Source organism: Chenopodium album, chromosome 4 (genome assembly GCF_948465745.1).
Source record: "Chenopodium album chromosome 4, dcCheAlbu1.1, whole genome shotgun sequence".
NCBI lineage: Eukaryota > Viridiplantae > Streptophyta > Magnoliopsida > Caryophyllales > Amaranthaceae > Chenopodium > Chenopodium album.
In genome coordinates this window covers 79,209,718-79,229,725 of record NC_137837.1, presented here as the reverse complement: position 1 = coordinate 79,229,725, position 20,008 = coordinate 79,209,718, and the positions used below count along the sequence as shown (strand labels likewise).

Below are 20,008 nucleotides of genomic sequence, written 5' to 3'. Positions count from 1 at the left end.
GGAATTATACAAGTTTTAGGGATAATATTAACTAACCTCACAATTTTGAATTATTTACGATTTATCAAATATCGATCTTTACAACTACAAATATTAGAAGGATCATAATATTTTGTTTACAAATTTCTATACTAATTTCAAAGAGTAGTTAGCTGTTAACATCCTAAGGACAAGTTATTCAACAAATCATTGAATTTCGTTTTCAAATTTCTATATTATCTAGTTATCCTCACTTTTTCATTATTACGCGGAAATAGCCATTTGCTTGTTGACAACTATTCACTGTTCTTACTACGTAACACTTTTTCTTAACATTACAAAATTTATTTAGAACATTCTAAAAGATACATATGTGACTGTAAATTCCAGGTAGTGCTGAGTTTAAACTACTGATGCATGAAACATAAGTTATATGCTTTTCTGTAATTATGTCTGTGCGTTCTTGCAACTTGGAATTTATTTATGATATAATACGAGCACCGTACCCCCTGGAATAAAAGTCTTATACTACCTCCGGTCCAATTTACTCGCAACAAAGGGGTATTATTTGTGAGACATAAAATATTCCTTTGTTGTGAGTAAATTGGACCGGAGGTAGTATATACAACCAGAAGCTTAGCTTAATGACATCAGCCAGACTGAAACTGCTCAGCTCGACACACCAGGCAGTAGGATTTGGTAATTCAAAGGTTACTCTTTTTTAGTTTATTGAACTCTTGTATTTGTAAACCATTATACACAAAAATTCTTTGCTGCATGCAAACTTTCATATACTAACCATACTGTAGTCTGGAATTTCATAATACACTGAATAAATCAAAATGTAGTAGAATTAAATTATTATTACTATGTACTAAACTAGCATTATTACTACATGATAATACATTCCATCTAAATCTAATGTATACATACTTTATTTTCTTAGATGTTTGCTGGTTCAAGAAATTTCGGCAGCTGGATGGAGGAAAGTTATACATGTATGTCACTTGAAGTTTAGTTCCTTCTTGCTCTTGCTCTTGCTCTCGCTCTTCTTCCTGCTCTACCCAATCGCTTGTCCCGAAATTCAAGCAAAGCCAATTCCATCTTGTCAGTTAATCTGATAAACCAAAAAGGTTTTCCCACTGACAACATATAATATCCCCAAGCCAAGCCAACTACTACACCACTGCTAAAGCCCATCAGTACAATTTCCCACTCTGGTAGTATGCTCCAAAAATCTCTAGAGTCATCTTGGTCATCTCCGGTGTTGTTCACAAACGGCGGATCACTTCCTCCACACTTGGGCAATGGTTGTCCACACAATTCAGGATTCTTCTTGTATGAATCAGCAGAGAACGTATCAAAGTTCTTCCCTTGAGGTATAGGCCCCTCCAGTAGGTTTTGCGAAACATTGAAGACCCCAAGAAATGTTAAACTAACAAGTTCTTGTGGGATACGACCAGTGAGCATGTTGGACGAAAGGTCCAAGCAGTCCAGCAAGGACAACATCCCGATGGATGGAGGGATGTGTCCTGTAAGGTGGTTATTTGAAAGATTAAGACCTCGCAATGACACCAAGTGCCCTATGGAATCTGGAATCTCTCCCTCGAAGCTATTTTTTGACATATCAAAAGTCGCCATTGTGGTGATGATCTTTACATAATTCTGTGCATTCCCGTTGAATGTTAACGTGATGGAGTACGAGTACGAGGAGTTTTCGGATCTCATGTACTGTGGACCACCGGGAGTTGACACATTCATCTTCATCATGGCTTTGAAATTTTGAATGTATCTTGCTGGCAACTTTCCAGAAAAGTTGTTATTAGAGAGGTCGAGAATTTGCAGCTTTGGAAATGGATGATTAGGCTTAGTCAAAGTAATTAAAGGGCCATGGAAGTTATTGTAACTGATAGAGAATATCCATAAAATATTCTCATCCTAAGTTAAGGATATATTTTGTATAAGATTATCTTTGATATCTGTACATATTTTATAGTTACCTAATATGATTAGGTTTCTCATTGTAACCCTATAAATATTGATCAATGGAAATCACTCTAATCAAGGAGTTTTATATTCTCTATCAATAACGTAGATTGAGAACTTGCAGCTGCGGAAGGCTGTCTAGCCAGGATGGAAACGTACCCTCTAACTTGTTATTCCCAAGATACAGAACATTTAGGCTTTTACACTGTGACAAAGACTTTGGCACCACCCCTTCCAATTGATTGTCACTTAAATCTAGATACTGTAATGAATCACAGATAGAGAAATTTGCAGGTATGGTGCCATTTAGTCTATTCGCTTGAAGATTTAATGCACCGAGCTGATTGCTATTATTTACCAAACAATGAGGGATTTCTCCAATCAGAGTGTTGTTTGATAAATCAAGGACATTGATTCCAGGAAAATTACAAAACGATGGACTAATGGTGCCATTTAGTCTGTTATTTGACACAATTAATGTCTGAAGCCCTAGATTTGTTGGCAAAACCGGAAGAGGCTCTTGTAACTTGTTGGATGAAAGGTCGACATAGAACAATTTCTTCCAAGGGAGATACTCTAGACCACGTGTTAGAGAATTATTAGAAAGGTATAACTCTAAAAACGCATCAGGTTGAGCACGACTAACGTTGACTATCCATCTAGGAAGCTCACCTCGGATGTTGTTATTTTCAAGAGATAACACCTCGAGTCTTTCTTGGTTTCCCAAGAGGGAAATTTGAATTTATTGAGACAAAATAGAGATCAAGATATGACAAGGCTGTAAAGTTTTCAATAATACTATTGGCATCTAGCATCTCAAGACGATTTCCAGCAAGGTCAAGTAATTCTAGCTTTCGGAGTTTGGATATCTCGTGAGGCACCCTGCCTTGGAATTTTGATTTACAGAGATTAAGCAAGGATAAGTGTGAGAAATCTCCAAATTGAGGAGGAATGGAGGAAGCAGAAAAATCATTGTTGTCTAATGAAAGGCTTTCGAGATGATGTAGTTGGAAGAGGGTGCTATTCGAGTTGATGCTTCCTCTAAGTTGGGATCAGCCAAGGTCAAGGCCAATAACATGACTGGTTAAAGGATCACAATTGATCCCATCCCATTGACAACAGTCGATGCTATTATTCCATGACGTTGTTTTTGCAATACTGGATGTGCACCCAATAGAGGCGAAAGGATCAATTGACAAAGAATTTGAGAAGCCAAGCAAGGCCAAACTCTCATCGCTACGACAAGTGGGATGACAAGAAGTGACTACCAGATTGAGGATCAGGGAGAGTAGTGTAACAACAATTCTTAAGAGGTATTGCATGGCTACTTAAAAAAATTGTTATACGTGAAAACTTGGTGGTTTTTAGACTGAAGTAAGAATGGGTTATAGCTTTGGAATTAAAGGAATATGTCCTATTTAAATGTTATCAAATTAAGTGTACAAGAAACAATGTTAGCCCGTCCAATACTGCATTATTGGTACTATTGCACAGCAAGAAGTTGACGACCTTAAGAGTCACTAAGGAAAGATACTAGACAATTTTAACTAGTGGGCTTAAGCACGGTAGTCTAATAAAAAGGAAACTCAAATACATTGTTTTTATTTCTGAGACACAAGCAAATTACAATTTATTAACAGGGTGTGAGATTTGAACTTGTGACGTATCGTATATAGTTGTCCAATTCTAATTATTAGATCAAGACCTCATTGAGTCATTGGTAAATATTTCGTAATATTACATCATTATATACGGAGTATTAATTTGGGATGAGATGTGAATGATCAATTAGTTTAGTAAATTAAAGTCATAAGGGTGATACTCAAAATATAATATCAAATCACATCTACATCATTTGCTTTTTTGTGACTTCAATTTTTTTTTTTTTTTTTTTTTTTTTTTTTTTTTTTTTTTTTTAAATGTGGGGATGACAATATCACATGTTTTGCCCTCAAGCTGAGCCTATCACTTTTTTTCCTCGGCTTTTAATTTCATTGGATATACATAAATTTAATAATCTTTGTCAAATGAATTTTCTTGTAAGCTTACATAAGGCAATTATAATTTTGTTATTAGATTAAATTATGCTTAATTTTGTTATTAATTATGTGATTTTGCCGTCTATATAAGGGTCAATAACTTGGTGAATGTCTATAATCAAGTGATCTGACAATCCGATCATTATGATGTTACTCAATATTCATCACTTCATCTGTTCATCAGTACTACTTTGTATAATAATGGACATCACACATAATTTAATTGATTATTCAAACTTTTAAAGTCATTCACATCTTTTGTAGACTCTCAAGTCATCGTTAAAGCTATTTATGTGGCTGATAGTGTCATAGTACGTAGTATATGAAAGTATGAAACATAAAATGACGACAAATTTTACTATCCTTCTTAACGTTTGAGCAACGTTAGTACGAGTAGGAATCTTGATAATAAAGCGTACGGTCGATATTTAATAAGTACAGTAATCACTTAGCTAGTTAGCCCGTTTAATACGTTAGTTGATGAAGACTTATGTGAAAACTTTGACTTGTGTACTTATTTGTTTATTTTATATTGTTATGTTTTCATTGGCTTAAAATTAATTGTATTCTATGCGAGGCTTGCTTTAAAATTTTTTATGTAATTATTCTAATTTATCAAAATCTACTTCAAAATATTTTTTTTTTTACAAATAAACAAATATTCCTATTTACCTACTCAGGGCGCTAGATAAATTCTAATTGTAAAATTGGCCTAGCGCAATTTTGAAAATTTGGATCCAAAAATTATTTTTGTAAAGACATAAATATGAATTCTCTTACCTAAAATAGCTTTGCTAAATTATTAATTTTATGATTAAATTGAATATTAGATTACATACTGATCAATTAGTATTCTCTTTATTTCGTATAAGTAAAAATTAAATTTTGGATCCTTTTATTTAGAGGCCCTATGCAATCAATCACCTTGCACATGATCATAACTGTCACTGTACCTACTCCCAAAACATTTTCAATAGATATAGAACCGAGGGAGTACGCTATTCTTAAGGATAGTTTAGTCCACTATAGTGTTGTACGGGTCAAGATTTTAACATGGTTTTTATGGGGCATGTCATAGTTTCATATTCACGTACACTTACCTTTTTTTTTTCCTTGCTATTTATTGATCCGTTCATAACTGACTCAATACTATCCAATAAAAGATGATCCTTTAACCCGTATGACCCTGACTCAACCCATCCAACCCAATAATGAAGTCTATTGTTGAAGCTTGACTCCATTAACTTATACCTTTCACATCCTTTCCACGAATTTTGGTGATAATCCGAGTAACTAAAAGTCACAAAGAGGCCTGTCAAATAAGAACATGAGTCACTGTCCATGTTCTTGTAAAAAGGCCCAATGTTCTAATAGCAATGATCCTTTTCAAGATTAATTATAATTAAGATTAAACTTTAACCATCGAACTAGAATCAAAATAAATTGATGATATATTTATATATATCGAACTAGAAAAGCTAGGGATAGAATGAGTCATGTAAATAATTAGTGCCTCTGAAATACTCATGCTAAGGTGTACCATATATATCCACCTCCTAAGTCCTAACATGTATAATGGATTCTTATGTTTCAATCATACAAGCATATGGACAGATATTATTCATTAATTCGAGAGATCGATTGCATATCAACTTATCAGACAAGCTTAAAACAATGGCCAATCATACATCAATTGTACATGTCGAATTAAAAATGTTTATGTCAAGAATTGCACCCGAGTTCATTAGAAATGGAATAAGAAGTCATACCATCTTTGCTATCTAATATTATATATGTCTTATGTAGTACGTACTATGTTTATTATAGCAAGATTATATAAATTTTTCTTGAATTTTTTTTTTTTTTGTTTTTTTTTTTTTTGTATTATTATTATTATTATTATTATTATTATTATTATTATTATTATGTAATAGAAGCTTCAACATTAAATGCACACATCAAATCAACTAATGAAACTTTTGTTAATTCCTTGAATAATTCATGATGATTATATTAATCAATTAATACTCTACTATAATTAACTATGGATACTTCAATAAAACTTAATAAGACCGATACAGGTTGATTATTATTAGTGTGATTTTTTCTTGCCAAATTTTGTTATTCAATTCAAATGATATGAATACAATATGAAAGTTTTTTTTTTTTTTTTTTTTTTTTTTTTTTTTTTTTTTTTTAATTTTTAAATATAGTGTTAGTTTTAAAAATAGTTATTAAAGAGCTAACCTAGTATTAAAATGTTTGGGCCCAACAAAAAAAAAAAAAAAAAAAAAGCCGGTGAACCCTAGGCTAGGGGCAGTGATAGAAAGAAGAGGAGAGGAAGTGGAGAAAGAGAGAAAACAATGGTGCATATACTAGTTTTTGCAAGGAACATCGAATTAAAAAGGGTAGATGGTGAACAAGGTGAAAAAGTCGCGTATTCGTGAATGGAATTCCACGGGTAAATCCAAGTTTCTCTTCTTGAGATACTTGATATGTATCTCAAAGGGTTAAATCTGTCTTTTTATCTAATAAAATGGGGACAATATTGTATTTCTCATATTTTCTCTTGATCCATAATTCTCACTTTACCTCATAACTACTCATTCACAGAAAAGGTTGCTCTTACTTTGCAACCTCCAACATTTAGGAAATATATATGCTATTCTTAATTTTGAAAAGGTTGCTCTTATTTATTTTTAATTTTTTATGAAATGCCATGTTTTGTTTGAAAATTTATTTATTCTTAATTGAATATTTATTCTTAAAAATGAGAATTTTGACGATGAGGCTGAGGAGAAGTTCAAGGAATTAAGGGAGTTGCATGAGAAAGAAATTAGTGAAAAGGGGGTTGATAATCTTACTCTTGAAGAAGCTTATGTGAAGGTTGAAGGTTTAGGCAAAGGGCACCCGGTGTCGTCTAAAGATAAAGATGGAAATATAGGAAGAGCTGAGCTGGAACATAATGTTGAAAAACTACAGAATGAAAATAATTTGATGCGAGCAGAATTGGAAGAGTCTAAGAAGAAACAAGAAGACCTAGAACAAAAGCTTCGGTTACTTATGGAGAAGATTGGCCTTGATGCATGATAGAGGTAATATTTTCTAGCAAGCCGATTTACAATAATGATAATGTACATCGAATTTTAATAAATTTTTGTGATTTAATTTTATGTTGGGTTTGAATTTGGGTTGATTTTTGGTCAACTCCACTTAGTTGTTTTTAGTTAGTTCTTTGGTATTCTGGCAGCCAAAAGTTTGCTCATGACCATGGTAATTGGTTATAGACCTCGAATTATGGATTATAGTCAAGTCGATATTGTTGTTATTCTTATATACAAAGTAACTGCTATACTTTGTGATCTTCTTTCTCCAAATTTTTTGAATTGCGGTGTCTTTGTGATGTTGAAAGTAGAGAAGTAGTGCGTGGTCTAGTGGATAGTATAGAATAAGATGTTTGGTTAATAAGGGTAAATTAGGAGTAAGAACACTTATATTTATACCTCCATGATCCGACAAAGTAGGATCTTATAGTGTAGTTGTTGTTCATGTACACATTTCAGCTTACCTATTTAATCTCTTGATTGCTGGCAGGATAGATAGAACTGGAGAAGGATATACAAGAAATTGCAAATTCAAGATAGACAAGATGAAGGAAGTAAGATAGAAAATTTTGATAGCAGAAGGAACATACATTATTAACTTTTAGTACTCTTTGGCTTAGTTATATTTGCTATTTAGGAAAACTTGGTTAATTAATACTTTTGTATATATAACACCTTTTTTTTTTTTTTTTTTTTTTTTTTTTTTTTTTCTTCTTCTTCTAAATGTAATCCCTCTTAGAATTATTTTTTTAATAACTAAAAATTGAACAAAGTGGACGACTTTGATTTTGTCCTTTAAAATAGTAGTGGATCGAAAATAGCTAAAGAACATCACTCATGCTGTCATGCACAATTTAATTGATTACTATTTAAGTCAATATCTTCTTTAGTTGACCTTAAAGTATTATCTGGACTTTGGTTCAACACTCAACAAAGTAGAAAGTCTAATTTGTTTTTCAACACATTCATTTGGTGATTTGAAACAGGTAGCTCATTGTACAATTTAATCTAACATGTGCATTTATCATACTTCCTCCGTTCTTTTTTACTTGACCCGCTTTGAATTTTACACTATTCACCACCTCTCCTTTGACCGTCTTTTGTAAATGATATGTAAGAAAAAAAATATATTTATATGATATCTTTTTTAACTCGTCTCAATAAGTACTATCGTAATATACAACTTTTATGATTTTTACTTATGAAAAATTAAAGTTATTGATCGCTAAAGTTTTGCATTGGCAAGCGTGATAAAAGAAACAAGTCAAGTAAAAAAAAACAGAGGAAGTACAAAATTACTTTTTTATTTTAATTCACTTTACTTGATCAATAACTATATACTAAAAGACACACCAGCAATGACACGTGTCATCTCCTGGTGTGTCCTTAGTTTTTTTTTTTTTTTTTTTGGAAAAAAATTTAATTATAATATAAATCTTATACAAAAATAATTTCTTATATAATTTAACAAAGATAATTACTTTGAATAAAAAATATTTGATATAAAAAAGAGTTAATATATTTTTTCACACAAACATTTATGACTATTATAGATAATATTAACATAATTTGCAACATATTTTAATGTACTTCAAGGAAGTATTCATATTTTTTTTCAATAAAAATAGTTGTTCATTTATTGATTAGAATTCTCATCAAAGTAGTGTGTATATTTATTATTTTTTTTTTTAGATTTTAAATTTTTTTTGTAAAATAACTAATTAAATTTAAAATTGATAAGGGGGTATTATTTTTTAAAAATTACCGTGCGTGACACGGGACCTAAACTAGTTGATTTAATTTTTGACTTACCCCTTCACCACATACACATTTCTAAACATAAATATAATCTTATTGGTTAATTATACCCTGAAATATATACAACATCTTGTACGGATTAGCTACAAGATCAGATGTTACAATGAAAGTTAAGCTCTATACTAGCCTTACGCTATTATTTTTGCTAACTTTGATATTATACCGTACAAGTTTTAGGGATAATATTAACTAACCTCATAATTTTGGATAATTCATGATTTTTGTCGTATATCTTTACAGCTAAAAATATTATTAGAAGGATCTTATTACGTACAAATGTCTCTAGAGTTGTCATATTATGGAGTACTTGTATTTTTTTTATTTTATATTTTGACAAAATAATAACACATAATTAGAGATGCTATAAGTCAAGATTTTACAATATCAAGTGTGAAAAGTTGAAAGTGTAACGAATATTTAAGAAAAAACAGGTGTATTATTTAGTGTAAGTCATGAAAATTTGAAAAGTACTGGCTAGATATTTTATATGAAGCCAAAGACTTTAGATCAAAACAAAAATCATTGAGTGAAGCATTTCTCTATAAATTTGGTGTGTACAGTACAAGTGCACAACTTTAGTTATTACTCAAACACTTGTAAACTTCACCAAATTAAAGCCATGTTTAGCCCTTCCATAATACTACTTTTTTCGTTACTTTGTCTATGCCTTGCTTTTAATCTTGTATTTGTTACTTCGAACCTATGTCATGAAGATGAGTATCATGCATTGCTTCACTTAAAAGAATCCTTCAGCTTTTTTAAACGAGCTAATACCTATTACCCTATAACTACAAATAATACAAGATCATGGAAACGAGGTTCCGATTGTTGTGAATGGGATGGAATTACTTGTCATCCTCTTACTCATCATGTCATTGCACTTGACCTTTACAACAATGGTATCGTCGGAACCATCAATTCAAATAGCAGTCTCTTCCAACTAGGCCAGCTTCAAAGGCTTAATTTGTCATGGAATGATTTTTCTTCATCCACTATTTCGCACAAATTTGGTCAGTTTCATTTTCTTAAACATTTAGACCTTTCTTATTCTTATTTTTCTGGTAATGTCCCTCTTGAAATATCTCAACTCACTAGATTGACATCTCTTGATTTATCAGGAAATGATCTTGAATTTTCAAATGTCAAGTTGATCATTAGAAACCTTACAAAGCTGAAACGACTAGGTCTAAGTGGAATAAAACTAGAGACATCACACATTTTTCAAACCATTTCTAACTTGTCTTCACTTTCATATCTTAATCTTGAAGGATGTAATTTACAAGGGGAGTTCCCTACTAGCATTCTTAACCTACCACACCTAAAGCAACTCAATCTAGGGTACAATGACGCGATAAACTTTCATTTCCCATCATTGTACAATTGGAGTAGCCCCTTAGAATCCTTAACTCTTAGCTATTCCAATTTTTCTTCTAACATACCCTCTTTTTTTGCTCGATTTAAACATTTGAAATCATTATATTTGCAGAGTACCAATCTACGAGGGACTTTTCCAACTTGGGTGTGGAATATTTCCGAAAAGATAGACCTTAGTCATAATGAACTAACCGGTAGTCTTCCTTCCACAATGAACATAAGCAAGCTCTCGAGTTTAACTACTCTATATTTAGGAAAAAATATGCTTGATGGAGAAGTTCCGGCTTGGTTGTTTAGCTTAAAATCTTTGGACACGATTAACCTCTCATTCAATAACTTTAGGGGTAGTGTTAGCCTTTACCAAGTTTTTTCTAACCTTCCAAAGCTCCGATCTCTTTTCTTGTCTAACAGTGGCCTTTCCGTGACCATAACTAATGGTCCCGTAAACTCATCAGTTATCTCCACTTTAGCTAATTCATTGCAAAATTTAGGGCTATCCAACACTAGTATTCATGGTGAGTTCCCCAAGTGGTTACAACAACTAATCAGAGAATCGTCGATAAATTTATTGGATCTTTCATCCAACTCTTTAACCGGAGTTCTTGAAAACCTCCCTTGGGGTACATTGAATTATATCGAAATCTCTAATAATAAGCTAACAGGACGTCTCCCAATCATTTCATCACCTTACACCCAATTCTTTTTAGCTGCAAACAACAATTTTACAGGTCAAATTGATTCATCTATTTGCAATTTAACATCACTTTGGGTTCTTGACTTATCTAACAACAATTTGAGTGGAGATTTCCCACATTGTCTAGGAAGCTTAAGTAATGGCCTTAATTTGTTGAATTTAGGATCGAATAACATTCGTGGAACTCTTCCTATAACTTTTTCCAAGTGTGATAGCTTAAGATACCTTGATTTAAGTAGTAATAGGTTGCAAGGCCAGTTACCTCGATCTTTGGCACAATGCACAAATTTACAAGCTATCAATCTTAGAAGTAATGAGCTTAAGGATGAATTTCCTTATTGGTTGCATACTCTTCCATTTATTCGACTCCTTGACTTGAGCTCTAACAGCTTCCACGGTCACATCAATAATGTGAGTGGTTTTCATCCATATCCCGCGTTACAGATTCTTGACCTCTCTAGTAACAACTTCAGCGGCAAGATACCCACAACATACATAAATAAATTTCAAGCAATGACAAGGATTACTGAGCACCGTGGTTTTCCACAATATATGGAATCAGATGTACCAATGTTGTGGCCTTACTATTCCATTATGTTGACATTCAAAGGTGTGCAATTACCATATGAGAAGATCATTGAAACACTCTCTTTTTTTGATCTATCAAACAATGCATTTGAAGGAGAAATTCCGGAGTATGTAGGACAATTGATCGCAATTCAAGGCCTTAATCTTTCACACAACCGCCTTACAGGGCACCTTCCTCCATCCATTGGATTGTTGTCCTCGCTTGACAGTTTGGACCTCTCCTCCAACATGCTAAGTGGTCGCATTCCTCATGAATTGGTTACCTTAACTTTCCTTGAAGTCTTCAATGTTTCAGAAAACCAGTTGGAAGGGCCTATACCTCAGGGGAACAACTTCGATACATTCTCATCCGATTCATACAAGGGGAACCTTGCATTGTGCGGGAAGCCATTGCCTGATTGTGGAAGAAATAGCATGCCATTCGTGAACAACGACGAAGATGATTCAGAAGATCATGGGAGCATATTGAAAGTGTGGGAAACTATTGTGATGGGATTTTGCAGTGGCATCGTCGTTGGGATGGCTTGGGGATATTATATGTTTTCTGTGGGAAAACCCTTTTGGTTTATCAAGTTGACTGACAAAATGGAATTTGCTTTGCTTGATTATTCTAGCAATTTGGTATATAGAAGAGGAAGAAGCGCAAGTACAAGAAGGAATACAAACTAAGATTCGAGTGTAATATATGTAATAGTTTGTAATATATAGCTTGCGTTGCCTTTTGTCTGATGATTGTTTCATCAATCTAGTTGTTGTAGTTTCAGGTTGAATGTATGGTTTTTTATAAGCAGAAAGTTGTTGTCATGTATACTAATTTATGATATGATAATGCTACTTTCAGCACCATGTATGTTCAATGAATGCATGATGGCTTTTCATCAAGTCTGAACCAAATTGGATCAACCCAAATATTAGAAATTTTAATTCACAAGCAAATTTGATACGGAGTGGTTGTACTTGTTTGAACCTGTGTTACTGGGCTTAGACCATATTCGGCTTATTTTCACTTATTTCTAAAGTGATGGGAGCGATAAGGAAGGGTTTGAAATGAGGAGCTCTTCACGGTAGACCACCATCACCATAACCTTTAATTTACTCTGTATTTTTAGAAGGGGAATAATTTCTATCGATTGTTTGATTCGGTAAATTAAATAGGGCCCGGATTTTGGACTTCAATATATATTTTTCGAACTACACTCTACCTTATACAATTATACTAAACGTCTAAATAATATTTTTCAAACTACACATTACAACATTATATACATAAGAAAAGGTGGTGTAGGATACAGAGTACTACCTATAGGAGTTAACACTACACCAATGTTCAAACTAAGGGCCTGTTTTCATATGATTATTTTCAAATCAGTTCAGCTCCTAATTTTCTTCTTTTTTAAAATATTTAGTTCAGTTCAGTTTAGTTCTTAGTTCAGTTCAGTCCATTTCAGCTCTAATAAGTACAGTTCAGTTCGGTCAATGAGAACATGCCCTAACTATCTACCACCTCGATATGAATAGGTTGAGGTGTCAAAAACTGATCTGACCGACCTAAAAAAATCCAATTTAGATTTCAACTTATATGAACAAAATCATTTAACCTGACTCAATTTTAAAATAGATCCGATCCGACCCAAATACCCGAGTTGACACCTCTGGCCAGGGGCAAAACATGCTTAGTTACATCATTATAACAAGAGGTGTCTCTAAAAATCAAAATTAAACAAAGGGTATTTGTCAATTAGAGTGTCGTTAAAGTTAGGACAGACATCTTTTTCAATTTTGTATTTTAATTCACAACTAAACAATGGGTGGCTTCAAAAATATCATAACTAGTCCACTTAGGTACGGCTTCCAGGGCATAAGGCGACAATATCTTTGTCGGGAGAGATCTATTTAATTATTTATGCGAGTTTGCAATCATGCAAAGAGAGAGGATATACCTTGATGATTCATGCAAGTTTGCATCCAATTGAAAAACCTTTGATTTGGTGGTTAAAAGTGGTGAATATCGAGTACTTTCATCTTCCCAAGTTAAGAAATCTATGATTTAAATCTCCGCGATTATAAATCTATTACATATGTACAATTTCTTAACTAATGGTTTATAGTGTGATGAAATAAATCTATATTTGGTGGCATATTCTTGTATAGCTAACAAACTAACCATGTCGCGTACTAACCTCATCATTACTTATCGAGCATTGTACTATGAATTCCCATCATGATTCATCGAGCATAGGTTAATGGAGGTAGATCAAATAAATGCTTGTTATATGATCAACAATATGTCTGAGGATTATATTAGCCAACTAATCTCAATCCTTGTCCAAAATTACAAATTGTACAATACATACACTAATCAAATTGTAACATGGATTAAGTCGAATTTGTGTATTAACATACAAATACAAATATACAATGCTTATGAATCTAGCAAAGTAACCACGGTACCTAAATTAAGACCATTTATATATATGCCAATTTTACCATTTTTGCTTCTATTTCTCTTTACTATAATGCGCACTTAGCACCGCGACGTAGGATAAGAAATCAGGCCTCTGTTCTTGTAAGTTATGATAGATTTATTGATAGTGAAAGTGAAAGCTTGCCAAACAAACCAACAAATTCATACTACTCTGATTAACCATTTATTTCCCATGCATTAATATCTTCAACTTTATAATGCTAATTGTACATATGGATTTCATTATAACATGTCAATCTGCATAAAATTATTTTATTAAGATCTTATTCCTTTCGAGATTTAGTTATCACGTTACTTAGCTCGTTCATTACTTCAAATTACACTATCAACGGGACTAATTGACAAATGATTCCGAGGCAAAGTGAGTATTAGTATTACCTGTCAATTTTCCAATCTAAAACTTTGTTTAAAATTAACAGATTCATACACGTGTAAAATTACCAAGTGCTCACTCATTCGGGCTTGAACTATCAACAAAGGCTTCCGGTTTCCCGGCGACCTAAAGGAACTAACTTTACCTTGAAAATTTGAGATTGAAAGATTAAATTGGGGTAAGGGATTGAATCATATCATAATCGATCTCTACTCAACACATCATCAACAATATGTAACAACGTAAGATTGTGACATTTTATTTTGTCATATATATTGTGATAGCCTTTTTCTGAGAAATTAAAAAAAAAAATACAACAGAGAAGACTTAAGTGTGTTATGTGTAAGATGATCGTAAAGTCACAAAAAATCTTGAACGAATTTATTACTTCCTTATTGATTTTGCTCTTTTTCCTCGTCTACCAAATTGCTGGTCCCAAAAACCAAGCAAAGCCAACTCCATTTTGTAAGACAGCTTGATAAACCAAAAGGGCTTTCCTACAGAGAGCATATAGTATCCCCAAGCCAAGCCAACCACCACACCGCTACCAAATCCCATCATCACGATTTCCCACATCGATAATGTATTCCCATCGTCGTTAGAAAGATCTTCATCATCATCTCCGGTGTTGTTCATAGATGGTACGCGACTAGCTCCACACTCAAGCAATGGTTGTCCACACAATCCAAGGTTGTCCTTGTATGAATCGGTTGAGAACGTATTAAAGTTGTTCCCATGAGGTATAGGACCTTTTAGTAGGTTCATTGACACATTAAAGACCTCAAGAAAAGTTAAACTGATCAATTCTTGAGGAATATGACCAATGAGCCTATTTGATGAAAGGTCCAAACAATCGAGCAAGGACAACATACCAATTGAGGGAGGGATGCTACCAGTGAGAAGATTGTGTGAGAGATTAAGGCCTCGGAGTGAGTGTAATTTTCCTATGGAATTCGGAATCCCTCCCTCAAATTTGTTGTTGGACATATCCAAAGTCGACATAGTGGTGATGATCTTCATGTATAGCTGTTGTCGTCCCTTGAATGTCAACTCGATGGAATATGAGTATGTAAAGCCTTTGGCACCCATGTATTGTGGATTCCCAAGACTAGACTCATTCATATTCATCATGGTTGCAAAATTATCTATATATCTTAAAGGCAACTTGCCATAGAAATCATTGTTAGAGATGTCAAAGATTTGAAGCTTTGAAAATGGATGCTTAACCTTTGATACGCTAACTAGAGGACCATGGAAGTTATTAACGCGAAGATTGAGAATTTGTAGCTGTGGAAGGCTGTCTAAACTTGAGGGAAATGCACCTTCGAACTTATTGTTACCAAGATTTAGGACATTCAAATATTGACACCGGGACAAAGAATCAGGTACCACCCCTTCCAATTGATTGTCACTCAAATCTAGATACGCTAAAGAGTTACACTCGGTGAAATTTGATGGTAGGGTGCCAATGAGCCTATTCGATTGGAGATTTAATACAGTAAGAGAACTGCTGAAGTTTCCTAAGCAAAGTGGAATTTCACCAGCTAAAGTGTTATTGGATAGATCAAGGACTCCAATTTGACTCAAATTACAAATGGATGGATTGATGGTACCATTTAGTTTGTTATTTGAGGCATATAATTCGTCAAGTACTAGATTGTTTGGAAAATTTGGTAGAGGCCCTTGTAACATGTTGGATGATAGATCGAGAGACGACAATTTCTTCCATGGGAGATTCTCAAGGCCACAAGTTAGAGAGTTTTGAGAAAGATTTAATGTCATGATACTATCTAGATCAGCATTTACAACCTGACCCATGCCATGTAACCATTTCGGAATCTCTCCGTGAATGTTATTGTTTGATAAGTCTAACCAAACTAAATTTTCAGGGGCACTCAAAGATGGGAATTCACTAATATTGCAAGATGAGAGCATTAAAAATTCAAGTTTGGGCAAGAAAAAGGAGGAGTTAAGTGTATGACTGCGAGAAGATGTCACTGATAGACCACTATTTGACAAATAAAGGATTCTAAGATATTTGGACTCTGAAAACATACTTAGATCAATAATGCCACTTAAGTTATTTGAGCTAAGATCTAAGCTCACTAGTGATGGAAGATTATTGAAAAGCTTTTTGGATGGAAAGGATCCGACTAGATGATTATCTCCAAGCTCGATTACTTCCGAGATGTTCCATACCCAAGGCGGTATAGTTCCATACAATCTACACCCATGTAGTGACAATTTTCTCAAAGGCTTTGATTGGTTAAGAGAATAAGGCAATTGCTTAGATATATTTAAGAAAGTAAGATCTAAAATGTTAAGGGATTTGCTCCAATTACCCAATTGCATGTCTATGTGTAGATCGATGTTATCCCTTACTTCGAGGACTTGCAACCGTGGCAAGCACAAAATTTCGGAAGGTAATTTCCCTTGCAAGGAACAACTGGATAATGATAAGTAGGTTAAGGATGATCTATTTACTAATGATAGAGGTATATCAGAACTGATATTAACAGTATCAAGATTAATATGTGTTAAAGCTGTTAGATTTTCTACTATGACTTTGAAATTTGACATGATAAGCCAATTAAAAGAAAGATCAAGGGAAGCCAAATGCTGGAGATGACCAATTTCAGAAGAGACTGCACCTTGAAAGTTCGAATCAGAAAGATTAAGGTGAGTTAAGTGTAAGAATTTACCAAATTGAGGTGAGACGTAGGAATCATAGAAGAAATTGAATGCCAAATCAAGTGTTTTGAGATGACAGAGTTGGAAGAGTGTACTATTGGATCCAATGGTACCATTAAGCTGAGCACAACTAAGGTCGAGGCCAATCACATGGCCACTTGATGGATGGCAAGTCACTCCGTCCCATTTACAACAATCATTTTCCAACTTCCATGACTTAGTCTTTGCCTTAGGAACTTGGCCGAATCCTCCGGTCATTAAATATGTTTCTTGATTGAAGCAATCTTCAGATGCCAAAGCATTGATAGTAAAGGAATTTTTGAAATCAAGCAATGCAAACATTTCATCCCTTCTACAAAGGTGTTTGGAAGAATTGGAAAAGTTCAAAAAGGAGAGACTATGACCAGTTAAATTAACACTCAACAAAAGTAAAATTAAACTCACATAGGATTTCCATAGGTGGTGCAACATTATATTGGCTTATATTTTCTTTTTGGTGTAAATATTGGCTATATTTGTGGTGTAGTGTGTAAAATTTGAAGTGCTCAATACTTTTTTAAAAAGGAAGAAATGTGAAGAGTTGTGTAAAATAGAGGAAATGATGTGCTATATATATACACGAAGTATATATTAATATTGTACAAGTATATGTATACTAAAGCGTACTTTGCCAAAAAAAAAAAATATCAATATATTTAATCTGAAAGCGTTGGTTTTCATTAGACCTTGACTTGTTGGCCTGGATATATAGAAAGTTAGTAGGAACCTCAGAGTTTAAGGCTTTGGATCTAATGGACTTATTACTAAGTTTAAATGTCAAAACAATATCGTCCACCACTCAATAATCCAAATAACAATATGTAATTTAATTTAGATAATATTATCGTTTTTAAAGATTGCTTGGTATACAAAAAATATTAGTAGATAAGGGCAGTGGCGGAGCCATGATTTTAGTGTTGGTAGGACACCACCGACCATACACAAATCGATAATGTCAAAACAATATCGTCCATCACTCAATAATCCAAATAACACTATGAAATTTAATTCAGATAACATCATCATATTATCTTTAAAGATAGATTGTTTGGTATACAAATAATATTAGTAGATAGGAGTAGTGGCGGAACCAAGATTTTAGTGTTGGTAATAGGGCACCACCAACCATAGGCTAATCGATAAAAAAAAAAATACAATCTAAACACATTTAAATAAAATAATAGAACAACCAATTAGCATAGATATTAAGAGAGAACTATCATTGATAAAGTAATTAACTATTTATCAGCCATGCATAAAGGAGCAATTTAAATAAAGCTCACTTTTTGTATGATACAGACAGTCTTTGGCAGTTTGGCTGCTTTGTTAATTGGACTCTTAAGTCAACGTCAAGTCATTTAAGTTGCCTGTAGAAAAATAAAATAATGTCAAATTTTCTTATCCTTTTTTTTGGGCCAAAAGTCCCATGACGTTTAAACAACGTTCTTTGACTGAGACTCCTATGGAAACTTGACTTGATCAATATTTAGCTGGTGCGCGCTCGGGTCTTTTGTAATGGATTGGATTGGAGAGCTGGTTTTAAGCATATCGAGAAAAGGTGAAATTACTGTTTTTAATTTTTCCTTCTAATTTTTGGTTGAACATGCATTTTTTGCATTAGAGTCTCGTACTAATTGACATCAATTCTATCCAACCCCCTACAATCTCATACTCACCTTCCCTTATGATTCTAAATCCATTCTACACTCGATACAAACCCTAGTTAAATACAAATTCATTCCGATTTCACACCAAACAAGTTTAACAAGGTATAGGATTCCCAATCCATTCCATTTCAATTTGTTAAACCAAATAACCCCATATAGAGTATATACTCTGTAATTGAATGCTTGTTAAAGCTTGGTTGCGTTAACTAACACTAGTTCTTCCAAACAATGTTTGTGCTGGCTGAAAGTCACACTCTAAACACGGTAAAACTATCTCGAACATAGTTACTGCATTTTAAAAATTTGAGACTTAAGGTTAAGCTAGAACAAATTTGCATTGGTCTTAACTTGTAGTTATAATAGTTGGTTCGTGGAGGCGGATGCACGATCCACACGGTGCATCCGCTCCAAAATACAAAAAGGCGGAATGAACATTCAGATATATACTATTGAACATATAAAAAAACATAGTATATACATAAAAGAACATAGTGTTCATTTGTAATGTACATCAGTTTTTTATGCAACAATTTTGTATATATATATTTTTTTAAAAGAAATTTTGTATAATGAAATAGATAAATAGTACTATAATTATTTTTTTTTACCATACATTAACTATAAATCATTTCAATTTTTTGTTACCAAAAATTCACTTTCTCTCTCCAAACAAAACTTCAAACCCATTTAAATTCCTCAAACCTCAAACAAAATTTCAAGAAATTCGAAATTTTACAAATAAAAACGAAAGGTAAGACCAAATTCGACATTTATACTTGTTTATTTGACATTCATACTTGTTTATTTTGAGTTTTTATTTTGAGTTTGAGTGTTTGTTTTTTATAAATTTGATTGAAAATTGTAATACTTGATTTTATTGAAAATTAATTGCGATTTTGATATAATTTTGTTGTTGCAATGAGAAATAAAATGAAATTCTTGAAGAAGATCAACCGATTAATATATTTTGGAAGAAGAAAGCAAGCAAATAGACAAATTTAGAAAAAGTTTTAGATCCAAATAATACAATGTACATTAAAATACAGTAAAATGTTCTTTTTCATATACTTATATGATGCAAATAATACAATGTACATAAAACATGTAACCAACATTATAACATATATGTTCATTAGAATATAATACAATGTACATTATAATACAGTAAAAT

At 33.0% G+C, this 20,008-nt stretch overlaps 3 protein-coding genes across 3 annotated transcripts; 1 reads left to right on the top strand and 2 right to left on the bottom strand.

The window, feature by feature from the left end:
• Positions 1 to 937: 937 nt before the first annotated feature.
• Positions 938 to 3,287, bottom strand: LOC145628314 (receptor like protein 27-like). Its single transcript, XM_081680598.1, has 4 exons — positions 3,062 to 3,287; positions 2,765 to 2,944; positions 2,071 to 2,679; positions 938 to 1,886 (listed from the first exon to the last, which is right to left on the bottom strand). Exons 1-4 carry the CDS (start codon positions 3,285 to 3,287, stop codon positions 994 to 996), a joined length of 1,908 nt encoding a protein of 635 aa, XP_081536724.1. The 3' UTR covers positions 938 to 993.
• A 6,258-nt stretch (positions 3,288 to 9,545) lies between these two features.
• On the top strand, positions 9,546 to 12,251 carry LOC145628313 (receptor-like protein 6). The gene has a single exon (XM_081680597.1). The coding sequence runs from the start codon at positions 9,546 to 9,548 to the stop codon at positions 12,249 to 12,251; it is 2,706 nt and encodes a 901-aa protein (XP_081536723.1).
• Positions 12,252 to 14,661: 2,410 nt separating this feature from the next.
• On the bottom strand, positions 14,662 to 17,722 carry LOC145627459 (receptor-like protein Cf-9 homolog). Its single transcript, XM_081679847.1, has one exon. It carries the CDS (start codon positions 17,600 to 17,602, stop codon positions 14,825 to 14,827), a length of 2,778 nt encoding a protein of 925 aa, XP_081535973.1. The 5' UTR covers positions 17,603 to 17,722; the 3' UTR covers positions 14,662 to 14,824.
• Between the last annotated feature and the right edge of the window lie 2,286 nt (positions 17,723 to 20,008).